The sequence below is a fragment of the Saccostrea cucullata genome, unplaced genomic scaffold (assembly GCF_032062105.1).
Source record: "Saccostrea cucullata isolate Sc308-1 unplaced genomic scaffold, CSIRO_AGI_Scuc_v1 ctg867, whole genome shotgun sequence".
Classification (NCBI taxonomy): Eukaryota; Metazoa; Mollusca; class Bivalvia; order Ostreida; family Ostreidae; genus Saccostrea; species Saccostrea cuccullata.
In genome coordinates this window covers 136071-153239 of record NW_026923146.1, presented here as the reverse complement: position 1 = coordinate 153239, position 17169 = coordinate 136071, and the positions used below count along the sequence as shown (strand labels likewise).

General features: G+C 32.7%; 1 protein-coding gene across 1 annotated transcript; it reads left to right on the top strand.

The window, feature by feature from the left end:
• The first annotated feature begins 17 nt into the window (after nucleotides 1–17).
• On the top strand, nucleotides 18–15820 carry LOC134263302 (peroxisomal acyl-coenzyme A oxidase 1-like). Its single transcript, XM_062745641.1, has 15 exons — nucleotides 18–1034; nucleotides 1714–1887; nucleotides 2413–2575; nucleotides 3138–3298; nucleotides 3454–3561; nucleotides 3885–4004; nucleotides 4123–4238; nucleotides 4470–4639; nucleotides 4829–4991; nucleotides 5221–5411; nucleotides 6221–6373; nucleotides 6506–6611; nucleotides 6736–6882; nucleotides 15328–15534; nucleotides 15657–15820. Exons 2-15 carry the CDS (start codon nucleotides 1767–1769, stop codon nucleotides 15732–15734), a joined length of 2004 nt encoding a protein of 667 aa, XP_062601625.1. The 5' UTR covers nucleotides 18–1034; nucleotides 1714–1766; the 3' UTR covers nucleotides 15735–15820.
• The last annotated feature ends 1349 nt before the right edge of the window (nucleotides 15821–17169 follow it).

The window sequence follows — 17169 nt, the reverse complement described above, 5'->3', positions numbered from 1 at the left end:
CTCTGTTCATAACAGAATCATGAAATCACAAAAAAAGTTTAGATTTATAATTAAATTGTATTAAATCGAAGGTTTAATCAACATTGATTATATCAACGGTGTTGTATGGAAAACATAAACATTGAAACTTACAAACTTACCTCAGTATACAAATAACTCAACAACAATATACATTTATTGACTGAGTTCGAGGGCAACATGCATTTTGTCGGACCCAAGAAGCAACAGCCTCAGGCAGACTGTGAGTTTGATTCGAAGGTCGACAAGATCGTATTTGCCCAAAAACACAATAAATAAATGTTTTGTTATACCTTTTATTTTTTATATACATGTATCTTGTACTATCTTCCGTGATGTAGCCTCATGTACTCAGTGTTGAACACCAACGCATGCAAATTTTTATGAGAGATAAGCTCTGCCCATTGTGTGACGTAAGCGGGCGGTCCATGCAACATAGACGGGCCCAACATCTCACACAGCGGTCAAACATCGATTTTTTATGCTAGAGTAAAACATTTTTAGAGTAAAACATTACAATTGTTAGACTTTTTTCGTAAAGATTTATATATAACTATAGGAAAAAAATTTTAAAGGTATATAATTGAACAAATAAATTGTGAAGTGCAAACAGTTCAGAAACTTTATTAGAGATTTCATGGACAATGAAAATTGCATTTAGAAAGGCATTATAGTTTACATATGACCTGGCAATAAATTGATATTTTAAAGGGAAGGAATTTGAAGAAAAAAAAGATCATAAGAAAATAGTGTGATTGAGGATAATATGACTTTCACTGCACAAGAATTTTCAAACCGTGCGTAATTGTAAATATTTCATTCCAAATTATCGAAGATGTTCCTTAAAAGGATTCCATTTTTATGGCAATTATATATTCGATGAATCGATTTTGATTTTGAAAGGCAAATATAATTCAATCGGGATCGGCCTTCTCATGACCATAGTCATGTGACCAAACAGAAAGAATCGAGATATGCAGTAGTCACAGTTGATTGCATGTTTATAACTTGCTGATGTAAGTATACATATGTAAACAAATTAATATTTTCTCCTTGTATTTTCTATTTACCGTACAGTTGTAAATGGCTACTCTTTTTTCAATTCAATAAATGTATTGACATCATTGGAACTGTTGGAATATTCTTTTTCGAAATAAAAAAAAAAGAAATGCAGAGATCATCCTATTTTCTTGTATATAAAATTAACAATGATTAAAATTGCTTCAGTTGTAAGTAACGTATATACGAAGCTATAAAAAGAGAAACTTTATGAGCCTATGTGCATTTTATTTACTAAAGAAAATCGTTATAAGTGATGTAATTAATGCCATATATTATATAATTATATAGTTATATAGTCCTGAAGCAAAATTATATACATACATGTTCAACATGTCCAATTTCATCAGAAATATAAATTCCCAAAGAAATAAATGCACATCCTACTCAATTAAAAAAAAAAGAAATGTATATAGGCATTTATTTTATTGTTTCTCATTAAACAAGATATATTAATTTAATTATTTATGTTAAAATTTGACCATTAAAATATTTGTAAATTGACAATTCGTAAAATAACTCCTGGTATATGTACATGTATCTAATCTATCAGACAGCATGGACAGTGAAAAAAAGAGAAAGTGACAATTCACATGTAGGACGTGATTATACATATTATCCAGTGTACCTTGACAGGTACGTGTAACATCCCTATCAGAGCGATCTATTTAAGTCCAACAAATCAGCTGATGAGTTGTGAAGTAAACCCAGACCTGGCCCGGGAGAGGGACAGGGCCACCTTTGACCCAGAAGACTTGACAAATTTTCTGTATGGAGGACCGTCTGCCGTTAGGAGAAAGAGATATCTTCGTAAGTATTTTAAATGGCCGGTTACATGAATGTCTCCCTGAAGTCTTATCAACGGGTCGTAATTCATAACGCTTGTTTAAATGTTTGGCCTTGGAGGTCGGACTATCGGAGTTAAATGGGACATATGTAAATGTCTGCAGTAGAATGCATGCATGTACTTAGAAAATTTGAACGTACAATTATAGAACTTTTCAATGGTTTTGCTGACAGTAACTAAGTTAGTCTTTTTATCACTGGAATACTTATTTTCGGATTAACATTATGTCATGAATAGGAAAGGGAATAGCAAATAAAGACTGCATTTGAGCATGCGAAGACTTATGTACTACATAACTATTATGATAGTATTTGCTTAAGTTGAAGAGCGTAAATGATGCTTCTTTAAGCATTCAAGCTGATCAAGCGAGATTTAAAATTATAGTCAATCTGGTTTAAATTTAATTTTCAGTTGTAATTTTATTCTGAAGTCGTTTCTAGTAAAGTGTGGATGCCATAAAAATATTATACACTTTACCTCATTTTCAGAGAATATAGCGAAACAAGATCCCAATCTGAAGCGTGATAAACGATGGGCGTTCCAGACACGAGAAGAACGAGCCGACTCCGCGATGAGGAAGCACATGTACTTGGACAGACTACAAGACAATCTGGGAATCACCGACATCAAAGAAAAATACTACCTCCGAAAGTAATACAATTTTGATCATATAGATCTTTCAATGTATTTTATATAAACTGAAATATAATTGTAAATTGTTGTCGCATTCAATGTACACCAATGGCGGAAAACTGCCTTATGGACAATGTGTTTGATACGCATTATAGTAGAATACAGCGGTGGAGTCCGGGCAAGCAGAATTTTCTGTGTCATTAAAATAATGTATGTAGTGATTTATTTCCTCTTTTCCTCCGAAATCAGGACTCCTCGTCGTTTGTTATGAAAATTTAAATAAATTTGAACGTAATTCACTTGTCTATGCGATATGACTTTGCAGAAACCTCTCCTCCCCAAGATCCTTTCGAAATATTTCTTTTATTTTTGTGTAAGGAAATTACTATATTTAAGTAAAAACTTTAATTTTTTTAAAAATGTTCTGAATGAATAAAAAACAGCCAAACTTAGGAAGAATGAATCCTGGGTCTGCATTTTATACATGTAAATTGTAGCCCATATTTATGTATATTTTTGACCAAATTAGTCGCACGAGATTTTATTCCTTTGAAACATTGCAAAAATATTGTAATTTTAGTACGGCGGTTCCACATGAAGGACATCCCATGGGGCTCCATTACGGAATGATCATTCCAACAATAAAAAATCAAGCCTCAGAGGAACAACAGAAAAAATGGCTGCCGATGGCAGAAAGTCTGCGCATGATTGCAACATACGCTCAGACAGAACTGGGTCACGGTGAGCTCCTTGTCATTGTGTACGATTGAAACATGTTAAAACTTCCATCAGAAGTTAAATATTGCGATCTAAAGAATTTATGGTGAATGAAAAACAAGGAGTATATTGTGCGTCTAACTCCTGAGTTATTTTACTGTCTTTAAAATATACTATAGGAACATTTATACGTGGCCTTGAGACTACCGCTACGTATGATCCCCAGACAGAGGAGTTCATTGTAAACACCCCCACCCTGACAGCCACCAAATACTGGCCTGGTGCATGTAAGTTCTACAATGTTATTTCATTATTCAGTAGTGATACTCGGTAAAATTCAATCTATGTAATACATGTATTTTAATTTATGTTTTGAATCTTTTTGAGAACATTCTGAGCTCAATTAAACAAACTTTCCTCAGAGCAAACGATTTATTGTTTTACAAGTTTTACAAAAATACATATGTTTAAGCTAGTAGATCTAACCTGTCTTGGATAAAATTATCTTTGAACAACCGGGGACAGCAATTCGTATATGAATTTCATTAAAAACTTGGCGTTCTTAAATCATGATTGCACTTTTAGCCTATAATGCATTTTCATTTTATAGTGGGAAAGACTGTGAACCACTGTGTTGTTATGGCTCAGCTGTACACACAGGGGAAGAACCGTGGTATCCACATGTTCATGGTGCAGATTAGGGACATGGATACTCATGTACCATTACCAGGTGAATTCTCTAAAACAATTGATTCTTATATACAATGTATGTGTAAGATTCTTTAAAATCCGAAAATGGAGTCACTGTGTACAAAGCAGTGTAGCATGATTGGTTCTATGTCTTTCAGGTGTAGAAGTTGGGGATATTGGACCAAAGTTCGGATTTGAGGAAATTGACAACGGATTTTTAAGGCTGGATAACGTCCGCATTCCAAGAGAGAATATGCTCATGAAGTACTCTAAGGTGACGTAAATGTTGATTAACTTTCTTGTTATTTAAAATTCTTTTTTGTGGAAAAATTATGGGTAAGAAACCTTTATGTTCCTGAAATATCTATTTTGATGTTGTGATGAGGATCTCAACGTTAACTGTATCACTGATTAACATTAACAGGGGGAAATAAAAGCTAGTTTCATTTGAAATTTATAAATAAAAATCCATATATTTATGACTGTTTAATCATTTTTTGCAAAGGTCCTAAAAGATGGAACATACATAAAACCTCCAAGTGACAAGTTAGCTTACGGTTCTATGGTTCTGTTGCGGTGTTCCATTACAGCGTCAGTGGCAACATGCCTGTCAGAGGCCTGTGTTATAGCTATCCGTTATAGCGCAGTGCGGAGGCAAACAGAGATCAAACCAGGGTATATCATTACAAACCATTAGTTTACTGTATAAAGTATGGTTGATGAAACATGTTGCTTTTTTTGCGATCTGTATTTTTTACTGATTGATCTCTGTTCGTTATGTTTGCCTTTAACATTCAGGTAAAAGTTTTGCTTCCGAAGGCAACTTTTTGGCTTGTGGTGATTAAAGATTGATCTCGTTTACAGGGGAGAGGAAGCACAGATAATTGACTACCAAACCCAACAGTACAAACTCTTTCCTCTTTTAGCCACTTCATTTGCCATGCTTTTTGCAGGAGATTTCATATCTGATTTCTACAAAATTAAGTATCCAGATATTGCTGCAGGAAACTTCGAGTACCTACCCCAAGTAAATGATAAGATTTTAATATTATTAATGCAGTTTTTATACATTCAAATCAACTTTTAAGAAAATACATTAGGCAAACAAGGTGAACACAATGCCTATGGTTCAACAAATAAGAAAGTGATGTAAAAAAAAATTAGCCATTTCTTTAAAATTTCTAAAACTATAGCACTAATCATGTTTAGTTCGAAGGCAGTACTGTTCTTTAGTTTTGTTACTGCTGTCGTTTAAGTTGCACGCTATGAGCGCCGGACTGAAGGCTTTTAGCTCATGGATATGCTCTGAGGGGGTGGAGACATGTCGGCAGTGTTGTGGGGGGCACGGCTACTCTCATGCTAGTGGATTACCCAAAATATACGTAGATTGTACACCAGCTTGTACTTATGAGGGAGAAAATATGGTTCTTATGCTTCAAGTGGCAAGGTTTGTTTGATTTTATATGATTATTATCCTTATTTTGTATATTTTTCACAATAGTATTGAATAATTTAATTCTGTTTGTATTCTTGTCTCTCATTGGTTGATTTCCAAAAAGGAACGCATAACATTTTGTATAATCTGGTTTGGTATGGGGACACACCCCCTTGACAACCAGCTGAATCATCTGTATCCATCAATCCCCTCATTTCCAGTCCTTCGGATTCATGAAAAATTCCAGATTTAATGAATGTACCTTTGACTTCAAACAGTTGCTCGATCTTACCTCATGTAAACAAGAATCATGGCTGCTAGATCTATGTATCAATTTTTACCTCCCCTTGCTTCCCATCAATGATCACTTCCGTTACTACGGTTGTATTATTGCGCGGTAAATTTGAACTAATAAAAACAACACAATTTTACATCCCCAGTTGTTTAATTATTTTAAAATTGAATTATTAGGAATGACTCTAATTCTTGGCCAGATTATCGAGTATAATATGGTTTGGGTCAGTTTACGCTTTTTTATAATCCGCTTCGCGGATTATAAAGCGTAAACTGACCCAAACCATATACTCGATAATCTGGCCAAGAATTAGAGTCATTCCTTAATTAATGATAAATTACATTCATACAGTTACTTAAAATTAGTTATTCTTCAGTTCCTGAAATGCATTTTGTACACCAAAAATCCATGTACTGTTTTTAAAAACAGTGATGGAATTTCCATTAGGAATATGTTTTATAAAAGGGAGCATGGGCAATGATTACATGTATTAGTCCTTATTTTTTAGTTTACGCTTCTATTTCAGGTTTCTGATGAAACAGTATGCCAACATGATGCAAGGACAACCTCTACCAACTCTTGCACAATGTCTAGGGAGTGACCTCTCCAAACAGTCGTGCATGACGGAAGAGGTAGCGTTCAAATGTCTAGTTTTGGCCTACAATCACAGGGTTACAAGGTGAGGTGTATGAATCAATTTTTATTATCCCGTTTCTCTGAAAATTTGTGCATTTCTTTTGCAAGAATTACAAAAAATATTGAAAATTCGTTTTTTTTTTTGCTTAAAATGTTCGTTCTTATAAAATAATAGGCTAGTATCAGATGCTGCCAACAATATTCAGAACTTGGTCAATAAGGGCCAAAGTCAGCAGGAAGCATGGAATTCTTCAACAGTTCGTCTATTCTGGGCCAGTAGGGTAAAAATAGGAGGATAAGTAACCTCTTTTAACCACTCTTCAAGATATATGATATTAAACCTGCATTTCCAGATGCGGTGTCAAAAAAATATTTGCTTACAACTTTATATACATTGTTTTACAGGCATTTTGTCATGCGTTTGTCGTTGAAAATTTTGTGAAGATTCTGTCTGAGAGATATTTAGATGACAAATCCAAAAATGTGATGATGTCAGTATGTAAGCTTTATGCTGTTTATGGAATTGTATCAAACCTTGGAGAATTTATCCAGGTATTCCTTATATTCATTTATTCAGACATCTCTTTATGAGTGAAAAAATAAATCTAAATATTCCCTTAAACATTAAAGTCGTAATAGCTTAACCCCTTCTCTACCGCATCGGTCAATATGACCGATAGCGCGTTAAAACACGACATCGCGATAACAGGACCTCTGTATATTTTTAATAATAGCATTAAGGTATATAAATTATATATCATCTTTTAGGAAATTTTCTCTACTTTCAGACCCTGTAAAAATTTCGAGCCTTATTAATCGGTAATGAATAGATTTTACGTTTTGAAGACATTCATGACTTTTTGAAAATGACGCAATTTTGCAAAGCAAGGACGAATATCCTGACGATAGGTATATTTTTTCCTGATTAAATCATTTAAATAAAATTAATATATTTAAAAAGGATATTTTCTCTGCTTTTAAAATATGTAAAAATTATTGCTTTTACTTTTAAATATTTTGTAAAAACAAGAATTTTCTTCCACGCATGTGATTTTTCTGTGTTTTATTCGTAGTATTAAAATTAAATTAAACCAGTTTTACCTTTATTTCTGTGTTGAAATAGGGAAAACAAAATACAGCTGGTAAAAGTAGAGAAAATTTCCATTTCAACAAGTCTTCACTGGTCTCTTTATTTTCGGTATTTTCTGAATTACCATAGTTTGAATTTTGAACCTCCGCGTAATTTTTGTACACTGTAAAAACTGCGTTTAGAAAATAAACACATCCAGTACGTGTTTAGACCTAAACATGTTTAAGATTGTGTTTAACGGCTAAACATTTATATCTAAGCATGTATTATATCTAAACGTGTTTAGATTTAAGACGTGTTTAGATTTTAAGTGTTTAGAAATTGAACACTTTCTGGGACAAACAGAGTTATCTTCCCGGAAATGACGCGTAATATTTTTGAACGTTAATAGAGCGGTTATCGAAACAAAGAAATTCCAGTGTAAGCAAAAGTAGATGGATTAAAGGAAGCGAATCATAACCAAAGTGATAACCACGGAGGGATTGTGAAATGCAGTTGAAAGGCAACAATTCTACAATAAAAGGTCTGTTTACTTTTGTATTTTACATCAATTGACTAGAATGAGAAACGTTGCAATAACACAATTGTAGATCAAGATTTCCTTCTTTTATTGTTGCATTTCTGAAAGCTAGAAAGGAGTTTATATTATAGAATGTCATTGAAAATATCTATATCCGTATCTGTATCATTAAATGGATTTCAATAAAGGTTGCATAATATTAGTTATTTTAGCTATCAGTCAGCAAGGGGCATATTTTTGTTTAATTTCATTTCTTTATTACAGGATATGGTCCAGATTGAAGCAAAAATACACGTCTCAGAGTAGTGGTGTCATTTCCAAGTCCACGCAATTGTTGGTACATCTTCAGGATTTCTTGCATTTAAGAGGAAACTGAATTTTGTGAAGTATACTGTTCGGTATATTTTTCAACAACTCTAAAACATTCGTATGATGGGAACGGATTCCTTCCTGGCAGTTATGGACGAAAACATATGATCGTGTGTTTCTAGTGAAAGACTTACAGGAAAATAATAAGCTTGATTAATTTTTGTTACAGACTTGAGGAATAAGTGCATGTTTGATGAGCTGATTAATATTGACATGAGCCAAAATAAATTTTCAGTTTTTAATCGATATGTATTTTGAATTTAAAATTCTTCAAAATAAATCTATGTTTGAATGTTCAATAATGTTATGGTATTTCTAGGAAACTTATTTAATAATGTTTTTCTTTAAAAAAAATATGCTTTCCTGCGATAGTTTATAATTTAAACCATTCTGTTGGATCTAATGTGGTGGAACTAAACATGTTTAGCAACTTAACACTTAAATATTGATGTGTTTAGAAATGAGACGCGTTTAGGGCTAAACGTGTAAAAAAAGTGAAACAAAAAATGTGTTTAGATATAAGTGTTTAGGGGTTAAACATGTTTAGCAACTAAACACATGAAGTCTAACGTGTTTAGAAATGAGACACGTTTAGAGCTAAACGTGTAAAAAAAGTGATACAAAAAATGTGTTTAGATTTGTGTTTAGATTCTAAACACTGTTTTTACAGTGTAGAAAATTTGAATGTAGTCAATATTTAACGTCAAGGTCGTTTTCGTTGCGCCTCATTCGGAACAACATGTTTAGTACTATTATATTTAATTAAATATTTTTATTTAAATAGATGCATTATTTTTAAAAAATGGTTTAAAATAACAGTAATTATCTTTACACCTTTAGAGAAATATAGTACGTATGTATTTTTGTTTATTTATGCAATGTGCAATAAGTTCATTCAGTGTTGATAAAAAAAAAATGTTTGATTCCTAAAGGTCTACGTCAAAAAAATCAGATTTATTGCTATTTGCTTTAAAATATATTCTTAATATAAAATACAATTTAACATATACTGACATGAAATTTAAAAAACTTTGAAACACAATGACTTAATACAAAATCTCGCATTTACACGACTCATTACGGTATGAGTTGATATAATAATTATTCGAGATTAACACGTGTTTCCGCTGTAGCAGTAAACAACAACAGCATGGATTTTCATGATTATTTTACGATGGAGAACACGTCAGTTCATCAGATATGACGGGTCTTTTCTTTGGCATTAGATGTGAGTAAGTATTGATTGAAAAGTTTAAAAGTATTTTAGAGTACATTGACTGAAATGAAAAGACATTATAGACTACCAAGGACCTATATACTATAGTAGTAGACTGGACCCTGGCTACACATGTACATGTGATATGAAGCCGTTCGCTGGTTTGACATCGTCGGTAACCCAAAAATGATACTTTTCGGTTCTTTCAACGATCACAAAAACTTTTTTTTTCCGATGACAAAATTGTTTACAATACAATGTCACTGTTTCCTCAATATGGAATCTGAATACTGTGTTGACTGATCAATAAAATATTTTTGTTCGATGTACTCCGTCCCCTCCGATCCACATTTTCAAGATGGGTAGGTAGGTGGTTAGTTTTCGTGTGGTTTACACTGCTGAAAAATTGATAACTGTCATAAAATCACAGATTTCTTAGCAGTACACATTTGACATGTTTGTTAGCTACACAAGTTTATTGTTATAAAAACTTTCAGTCAAAAAGCATCCTATAGAAATTATACATCTTTGCTTTAAAATGAAACAATTTTAGTAAATTTAAAAAGAAAAATAAAAGTTTACAGTGCTGAAAAAATTATTGGCGTGGATAAGTATGATTGCTTCTCATTGTGTTGAACTGTTACCAATCAGTTATCCTGTTGGCCATAACTGACCTCCTTTATAATTTCATTCAAGAAATAACTGTGTGGTCACTCATCAATAGCCCCTCAAACTTTAAAAAATTTGAGTACAAAGTCTCTCAAGAAGACGCAATTTGGTGAGTGATTTTTACATGCATTGTATTCAGAAGAGTCCAAAGTTTAATATTTCCACTGCAACAAGGTGCAACTTTTTGCACATGCTGAAAAAATAAAACATTTGAGAAAAAATTGTGATAAAATAGCTTAATTAAGCTATTCTGAATAGCTTAATAAAGCTATATAGCTAAATCAAGCTATATAGCTTAATCAAGACATTGTGCCGGACCTGTCAGAGTACATCAAACAAATCAATATTTGTATTGTGGGCCTGAACATCCAAACCGTGTTTTGCGATGATGGATTCGAATAAGTTTGACTTATTTTTGTGTTGTTTTTGAAGTGGGTAAGTTTTCTTGACCACCTCTAAGTACATTCAAAGAAAAATGAAACATGACATAAATAACACAAATACATAAATTTTTTTAGCACGTGTTGGTACCATTTAGGCTTCAGAACTTTCATCTATGAAGACCCACTTGCTAATCCCACCAATGGCCACCATGCACAGAAAAGACCATGATGTGGAGGACATAGGTGCTTAGTTATTAGTAAGTCAATTTTATTGCAGTCAAAATTCCTCATTGCCACTGGACGGCTATTAGTCAACACTCCCAGGTACATGAGTAGAGGGACTGGCGCAGTGGTTAGAGCCTCTGCCCTATAGTCACGAAGTAAGGAGTTGATCCTTACATCGCATGTTCGAATCTTACTATGAGACATGGAGACCTGTTCTTCTGATGAGACACTATAAAAATATCTTATCTTATATTATACTTATACTTATATAACCCAATCAAGGTCCCTTGTCGCAGTAGGTGCTGGCATGAAAAAGATCCCTCACAGCTCAATAGCTGTAAGTGCCGAGAATAGAACAAAATTTGCATCTGTCCACCGACAAGTGGTGGCGTCTCCATCTGAGAGAGAAATTCTTGAGAGAGACATTTAATAACATACAAACAAGCCCATATATATAAACACCTTGTCCCAGGGATTTTTCTCTGAAGTAACAGTTTTCAGTCCAACATGCCCTTTCTCTTAACAACCCTGACAACAGAAACTAAAAAAAGGATACTTCATGCATTTGATAAAATTAATGGTTAATTATGCTATTTTTTAAAATTTATAATTGACTAACCTTGATTGTTTAGTATAAGGCTTGCAATATTTCAGTCATAATACATTGACTTCCCCAAACCATTTAATATGCTTTATAAAGACTTTTTAACAATATTACAAAAGGAAAGTTATATCAATGTGCCAATTGTAGATTTCATTATAAACTGAATTATCTGATTAAAACTACATATTCGATTAGAAAAGCTTTTTCAAAACTTTTTTAAAAAATTTGTTACAGGAGTCGGGACAGAATACATTTAGAAACTGATCATGCCTCGGTCAAATCAAAGGAGTTCCCTCGGTCTTTCAGAGAGATGGCAGAGAGTTCATTCAACATGAAGATGATGTGCACATAATGTAATCTGGAATATAAAGTTAGAGATAAAAACCTGCAAACTTACTAGCAAATAAGCCTATCTGCTTGTTAATTATTCTTTGCCGGATACTTCACTTTTAGGAATGCTCTTTATTTCTATCAATGATGCAAGTGGTTATTCAAGATCATGTCACTTGATATAAGGAATTCTGACTTTTGACAGCATAAGTCAAGGGTTTGTTAGAAGAGTAGCAAATACTAAAGAAATCCTTGGATACTGAAATTCAGTCATTGTATGCCACATAAACTGGATGAGTGAAAAATTGTAGCTGAAGTTCTGTGCTTGTCCATCTTTGCTGTTTTTTCATATGCTTATAAAATGACAAAAGTTGTTTTAACAAGTGACCCAGTAAAGACTTGAAAATGTAAAATAATTCTTGTAAGAAAAGAAAAATTGTAAATGTTTTCTTATACAATGTATTCTAGATGACAAAGAATGTGTTTGACTAAGTTTTTGAAAATGACAAAATAAGTTCTCTTTTGTGTAATTAAAAAATGATACTGGTTGCAATACATTTTTACCTTTATATGATTTTAATAGTATTTGTCACTAAGATTGAAATACTTGAGAACACATCTTACAAATTTTGTTCCAGTTTACTTAAGTCAGAGATATATTTTTTGAATGACAACCAAGATTTGAAAAAAAAAAAAGAAAAAACAAAGTGAAACAAAACTATTCACTTTTGTGATATTTCTGTTGATTTTGTTGTTTACAATTTTATGTGTCAGTTATTGGACAATATGTCCATAATAATTGCAGCATTTCAAATTTGATATATACTTACAATTTAAGGCAGATATCTGTACTGATATGACCTTGACCCCCAAAGAACAGAAATTTCAGGGTCAATACTTAAGACAATTATTTGTTGGATGTTTTATACATTATTTTTGACCTTATATCTTACAAACGATATCATGGAAAACTGTCTAGAATAAGAAGTAAGAAACCTATAAAGCCAAAAAATTGAATATTGTTGTTGCTTAGCAACCATTTAAAGGTCATTTAACACAAATTTGAACAAAAATAATATGTGGATATTGCAATACAGTATGATGCCTTCTAAAGAGTAAATTCAGAATTTTCCTCTTTAGCATCCATTGTTACAAATTTTAGCAAGAAAGATGAAAAGTTTTGGGAAAAATTTCTAAAATTATGCACTTATTTGACCTTTGACCTCCAAAAAAAGTGAATCTGATGAGGTCAAACTTTAAGACAATTATCTGATGTATATTATTTCAGTATCATTACCCCACATTTGACTTTACAATGTAATGGAATGCATAAATGTGTGTGAGATGAGCAAAAAACAAGAAATACTGCCTGAAAATTGAAAAATACTCTGTTGCTTAGCAACCTCTTTGAAGTCATTATTGCAGAATTGAAAAAAAAGTTTATGTGATTAATGTAGTACAGGATAATGCCCTTTTGTGGGTTTATTCTGAATTTCCTATTTCAATGTGTATCACTGTTAATTTTTAACTTGAAAATTAAAATGTGTCAAAAAACGCAATAAAATTCTGCACTAATTTGACCTTTGACCTCAATTTCCACTAGCAAGGTCAGTCGTGAGGTACCAGCATATTTATGAAATATCATCTCCAGAAAATTCCCTACAAAATGGTATACATTATGCCTAGATTACTCTTTGAATAAAAAAGTTATAAATTGATTTATAAGGATATGTCAAAAGGTTTGCAAAAACGCTGAAAATGTGCCGGTAGAGAAAGGGTTAAAATACATCAATCGTACAGAATACTAGTATCATTCATCCTGAAATTTTCTCAGGGGAAACAAATTAACGTAAATATCATAATTTTTCAAATAAAAAAAACATCTACATGTATTTTTTTTAACTCTTCATCAATATAATCTGTGATGGATTACAATACAACTTGTTCCTGCATGTATGTGCTCTGAGATCATATTCTGTATACATCTTTCTTTTTCTTTCTCCATTTTTAGCTCTACTGGTCAGAGACCAGAAGAGCTTATGCGATAGTAATGCGTCCGTCGTCCGTCCGTCTGTCTGTCTGTCTGTCTGTCTGTCCGTCTGTCTGTCCGTCTGTCTGTAAACAATTTTTAAAACGCTACTCCTCCTACAATTTTAGTCTGATTTCAATATTACTTGGCACACAAGTAGACTACACTAAGATACATAGAATAGTGCATCGGTTTTTGATTTCGGTGATCGGTGTTGCCATGGTTACTAAAAATAGAATTTTCTGTGAAATTCCTTTAAAACACTACTCCTTCCACAGTTTTGGTCTGATTTCAATATTACTTGGCACACAAGTAGATTACACTAGGATACATAGAATAGTGCATCGGTTTTTAATTTCGATGAACAGTGTTGCCATGGTTACTAAAAATAGAATTTTCTGTGAAATTCCTTTAAAACGCTACTCCTTCTACAATTTTAGTCTGATTTCAATATAACTTGGCACACAAGTAGACTACACTAAGATACATAGAATAGTGCATTGGTTTTTGATTTCGATGAACGGTGTTGCCATGGTTACTAAAAATAGAATTTTCTGTGAAATTCCTTTAAAACGCTACTCCTTCTACAGTTTTGGTCTGATTTCAATATAACTTGGCACACAAGTATACTACACTAAGATACATAGAATAGTGCATCGGTTTTTGATTTCGATGAACGGTGTTGCCATGGTTACTAAAAATAGAATTTTCTGTAAATTCCTTTAAAAAGCTACTCCTTCTACAGTTTTGGTCTGATTTCAATATAACTTGGCACACAAGTAGACTACACTAGGATACATAGAATAGTGCATCGGTTTTTGATTTCGATGAACGGTGTTGCCATGGTTACTAAAAATAGAATTTTCTGTGAAATTCCTTTAAAACGCTACTCCTTCTACAGTTTTGGTCTGATTTCAATATAACCTGGCACACAAGTAGACTACACTAAGATGCATAGAATAGTGCATCGGTTTTTGATTTCGATGAACGGTGTTGCCATGGTTACTAAAAATAGAATTTTCTGTAAATTCCTTTAAAAAGCTACTCCTTCTACAGTTTTGGTCTGATTTCAATATAACTTGGCACACAAGTAGACTACACTAGGATACATAGAATAGTGCATCGGTTTTTGATTTCGATGAACGGTGTTGCCATGGTTACTAAAAATAGAATTTTCTGTGAAATTCCTTTAAAACGCTACTCCTTCTACAGTTTTGGTCTGATTTCAATATAACCTGGCACACAAGTAGACTACACTAAGATGCATAGAATAGTGCATTGGTTTTTGATTTCGATGAACGGTGTTGCCATGGTTACTAAAAATAGAATTTTCTGTGAAATTCCTTTAAAACGCTACTCCTTCTACCGTTTTAGTTTGATTTCAAAATAAGTTGGCACACAAGTAGACTACACAGAGATACATAAAACAGTGCAATGGTTTTTGATAAGTACAAACCAGTAGAGCTACAGTCTCGACAGAGACTTCTGGTTTTGACGGCTGAATTGGATATAAGAAAACGAATTCAATGGAAGCAAACTTGAACACTTTACATTCGTTTCAGGATGGGTTTTTCAGTTCTGATCAAGTTAAAATTTTGCAAAACAAGCTGACGTCATTATTAGCAGAGATAAGACCCAATGCAGTGGCTTTAGTGGACGCGTTCGATTATCCAGACTCGGTACTTGACAGTTGTCTGGGGCGATATGATGGGCAAGTGTATCAGGCCCTGTATGAGTATGCCAAAGAATCCCCGCTGAATGAAAAAGAGGTATATTTGTTAATAAAATTTTGTCCCTTATTGACAGAATTGTTAATTTTTTTTCAGATTTCATCTTGTTAAAAAAGATTTATTTTTCATTGATATACATGTACATTTGATTTTTATTGTAGGTATTAGATTCTTACTACAAATATATTAAGCCAGCTCAAACAATACCAGGAACAGATGCACTTTCATCACGCTTATAAGTTGTGATTTTTTTGTTTTGTGTAAATTGGAGAACAAATTTTGTAAAAATTATCGCCTTATACTTCAATAAAATTTGATGGATTTATTTTCTGTGAAAGTTTACTAACAAACTGCTATAAGAACAGTTTATCAAGGTTGTTAACATAGATTGTTATACTGGTTATATGTATTGTCATGTTGCAGAGTTTATTTGATAAAATTAAATAAGTCAGAAAGGACAGTATTCTTATTATTGAAGTTTCATGATATAATTTTGTATACCCTAAATAACATGTGTGATATTTTTGTGTAATAAAGTTTTTCTTTATATTTTGATTTACGATGTTTAAAATGGCCAGATTAATCAAAATAATGCTTTTCTTGCATTTGTTTCTGTATTTGTATTCTGTATTCTGTATTTGAAACTTATTTTATATGAAATATAGGAAGAATAGTATTCAAGCTAAAACGTTCATTAAACAATAAAAAATAGGAACAGAGCAAATACGGACCTCTAAAACATCAGAGATGAGATAAGGTGCCATGGAGGAGTAAGCATCCCCTGCCGACCGGTCACATCCGTCTTGTGCTCCTTGTCATGAACGGGAAAATCCGTCGACATGTCAGTATGTAAATAATTATGGCGTAACAATTAGTATGAAAAAAACGTCAGTCAGCATTTGACCCAACGATAAATTGCATTTGCTGACAAGGTCATCGATCGACCACAAAAATTACGAAATGGTGACTTTAACAGGGACTGTAAATATTGTTGTTTCACAACTTGCAATTGTTTGTCAATATACCTCGTTTTACAATTTTACACTTGGAGAGCACGCTCTTGCGTATCGTATCAATTGAGAGATATAAACTTCGTATGCAGTTGGTTTAAGTATATTGCTGCATGATTAAGGGAAGTTGACGATTAAAAAGTTGAAGTCATCACGTTTATCATAAAGCTTGGCTTTTACATTACTTTTACCTTCTTTCTCAAGTAAAATTTCCAATGTAAATATGAAACAGATGTGGTATTTTTTTTATCTCAAACTCATCGGGATATATCGTATCGACAAACTCTCTCTCTCTCTCTCTCTCTCTCTCTCTCAGTTCAAAGAATGTTGAAACATACTGAGAGGTTTTAAGTAAAAATTGTTGCATGGAAATATTTCAATTTCAAGCTTCATTTTGAGACCTTTTTAATTAAATTATAAATTAAGGAGTTATCCTTCCTGGCTGAGGTTCAGAGTACCTTAAAAAGGTGATTTCGGCCTTTCTTCAATTTTGGTCAAGCGATCGATTCTTGACATGCATTCATTTTATGTGGATCTATTTATTTCTACATTTTTAGATAAAGTGTGTTAAAAGAATAGATAAAAGCAAATATGTTAATTTTTGTAATTATTTTTTCTCCAGAAAACACGTTTACAAAAAGCTGTATGTGTGAATCTTAGTATA

What these genes read in the sequence shown, in the direction of transcription:
- LOC134263302 (XM_062745641.1), top strand. Translation starts at nt 1,767, where the DNA reads ATGAGTTGTGAAGTAAACCCAGACCTGGCCCGGGAGAGGGACAGGGCC. An exon ending in TACAATCACAGGGTTACAAG is followed by an intron (nt 6,374 to 6,505) that starts GTGAGGTGTATG and finishes ATAAAATAATAG; the next exon opens with GCTAGTATCAGATGCTGCCA. An exon ending in ACCTTGGAGAATTTATCCAG is followed by an intron (nt 6,883 to 15,327) that starts GTATTCCTTATA and finishes CATTCGTTTCAG; the next exon opens with GATGGGTTTTTCAGTTCTGA.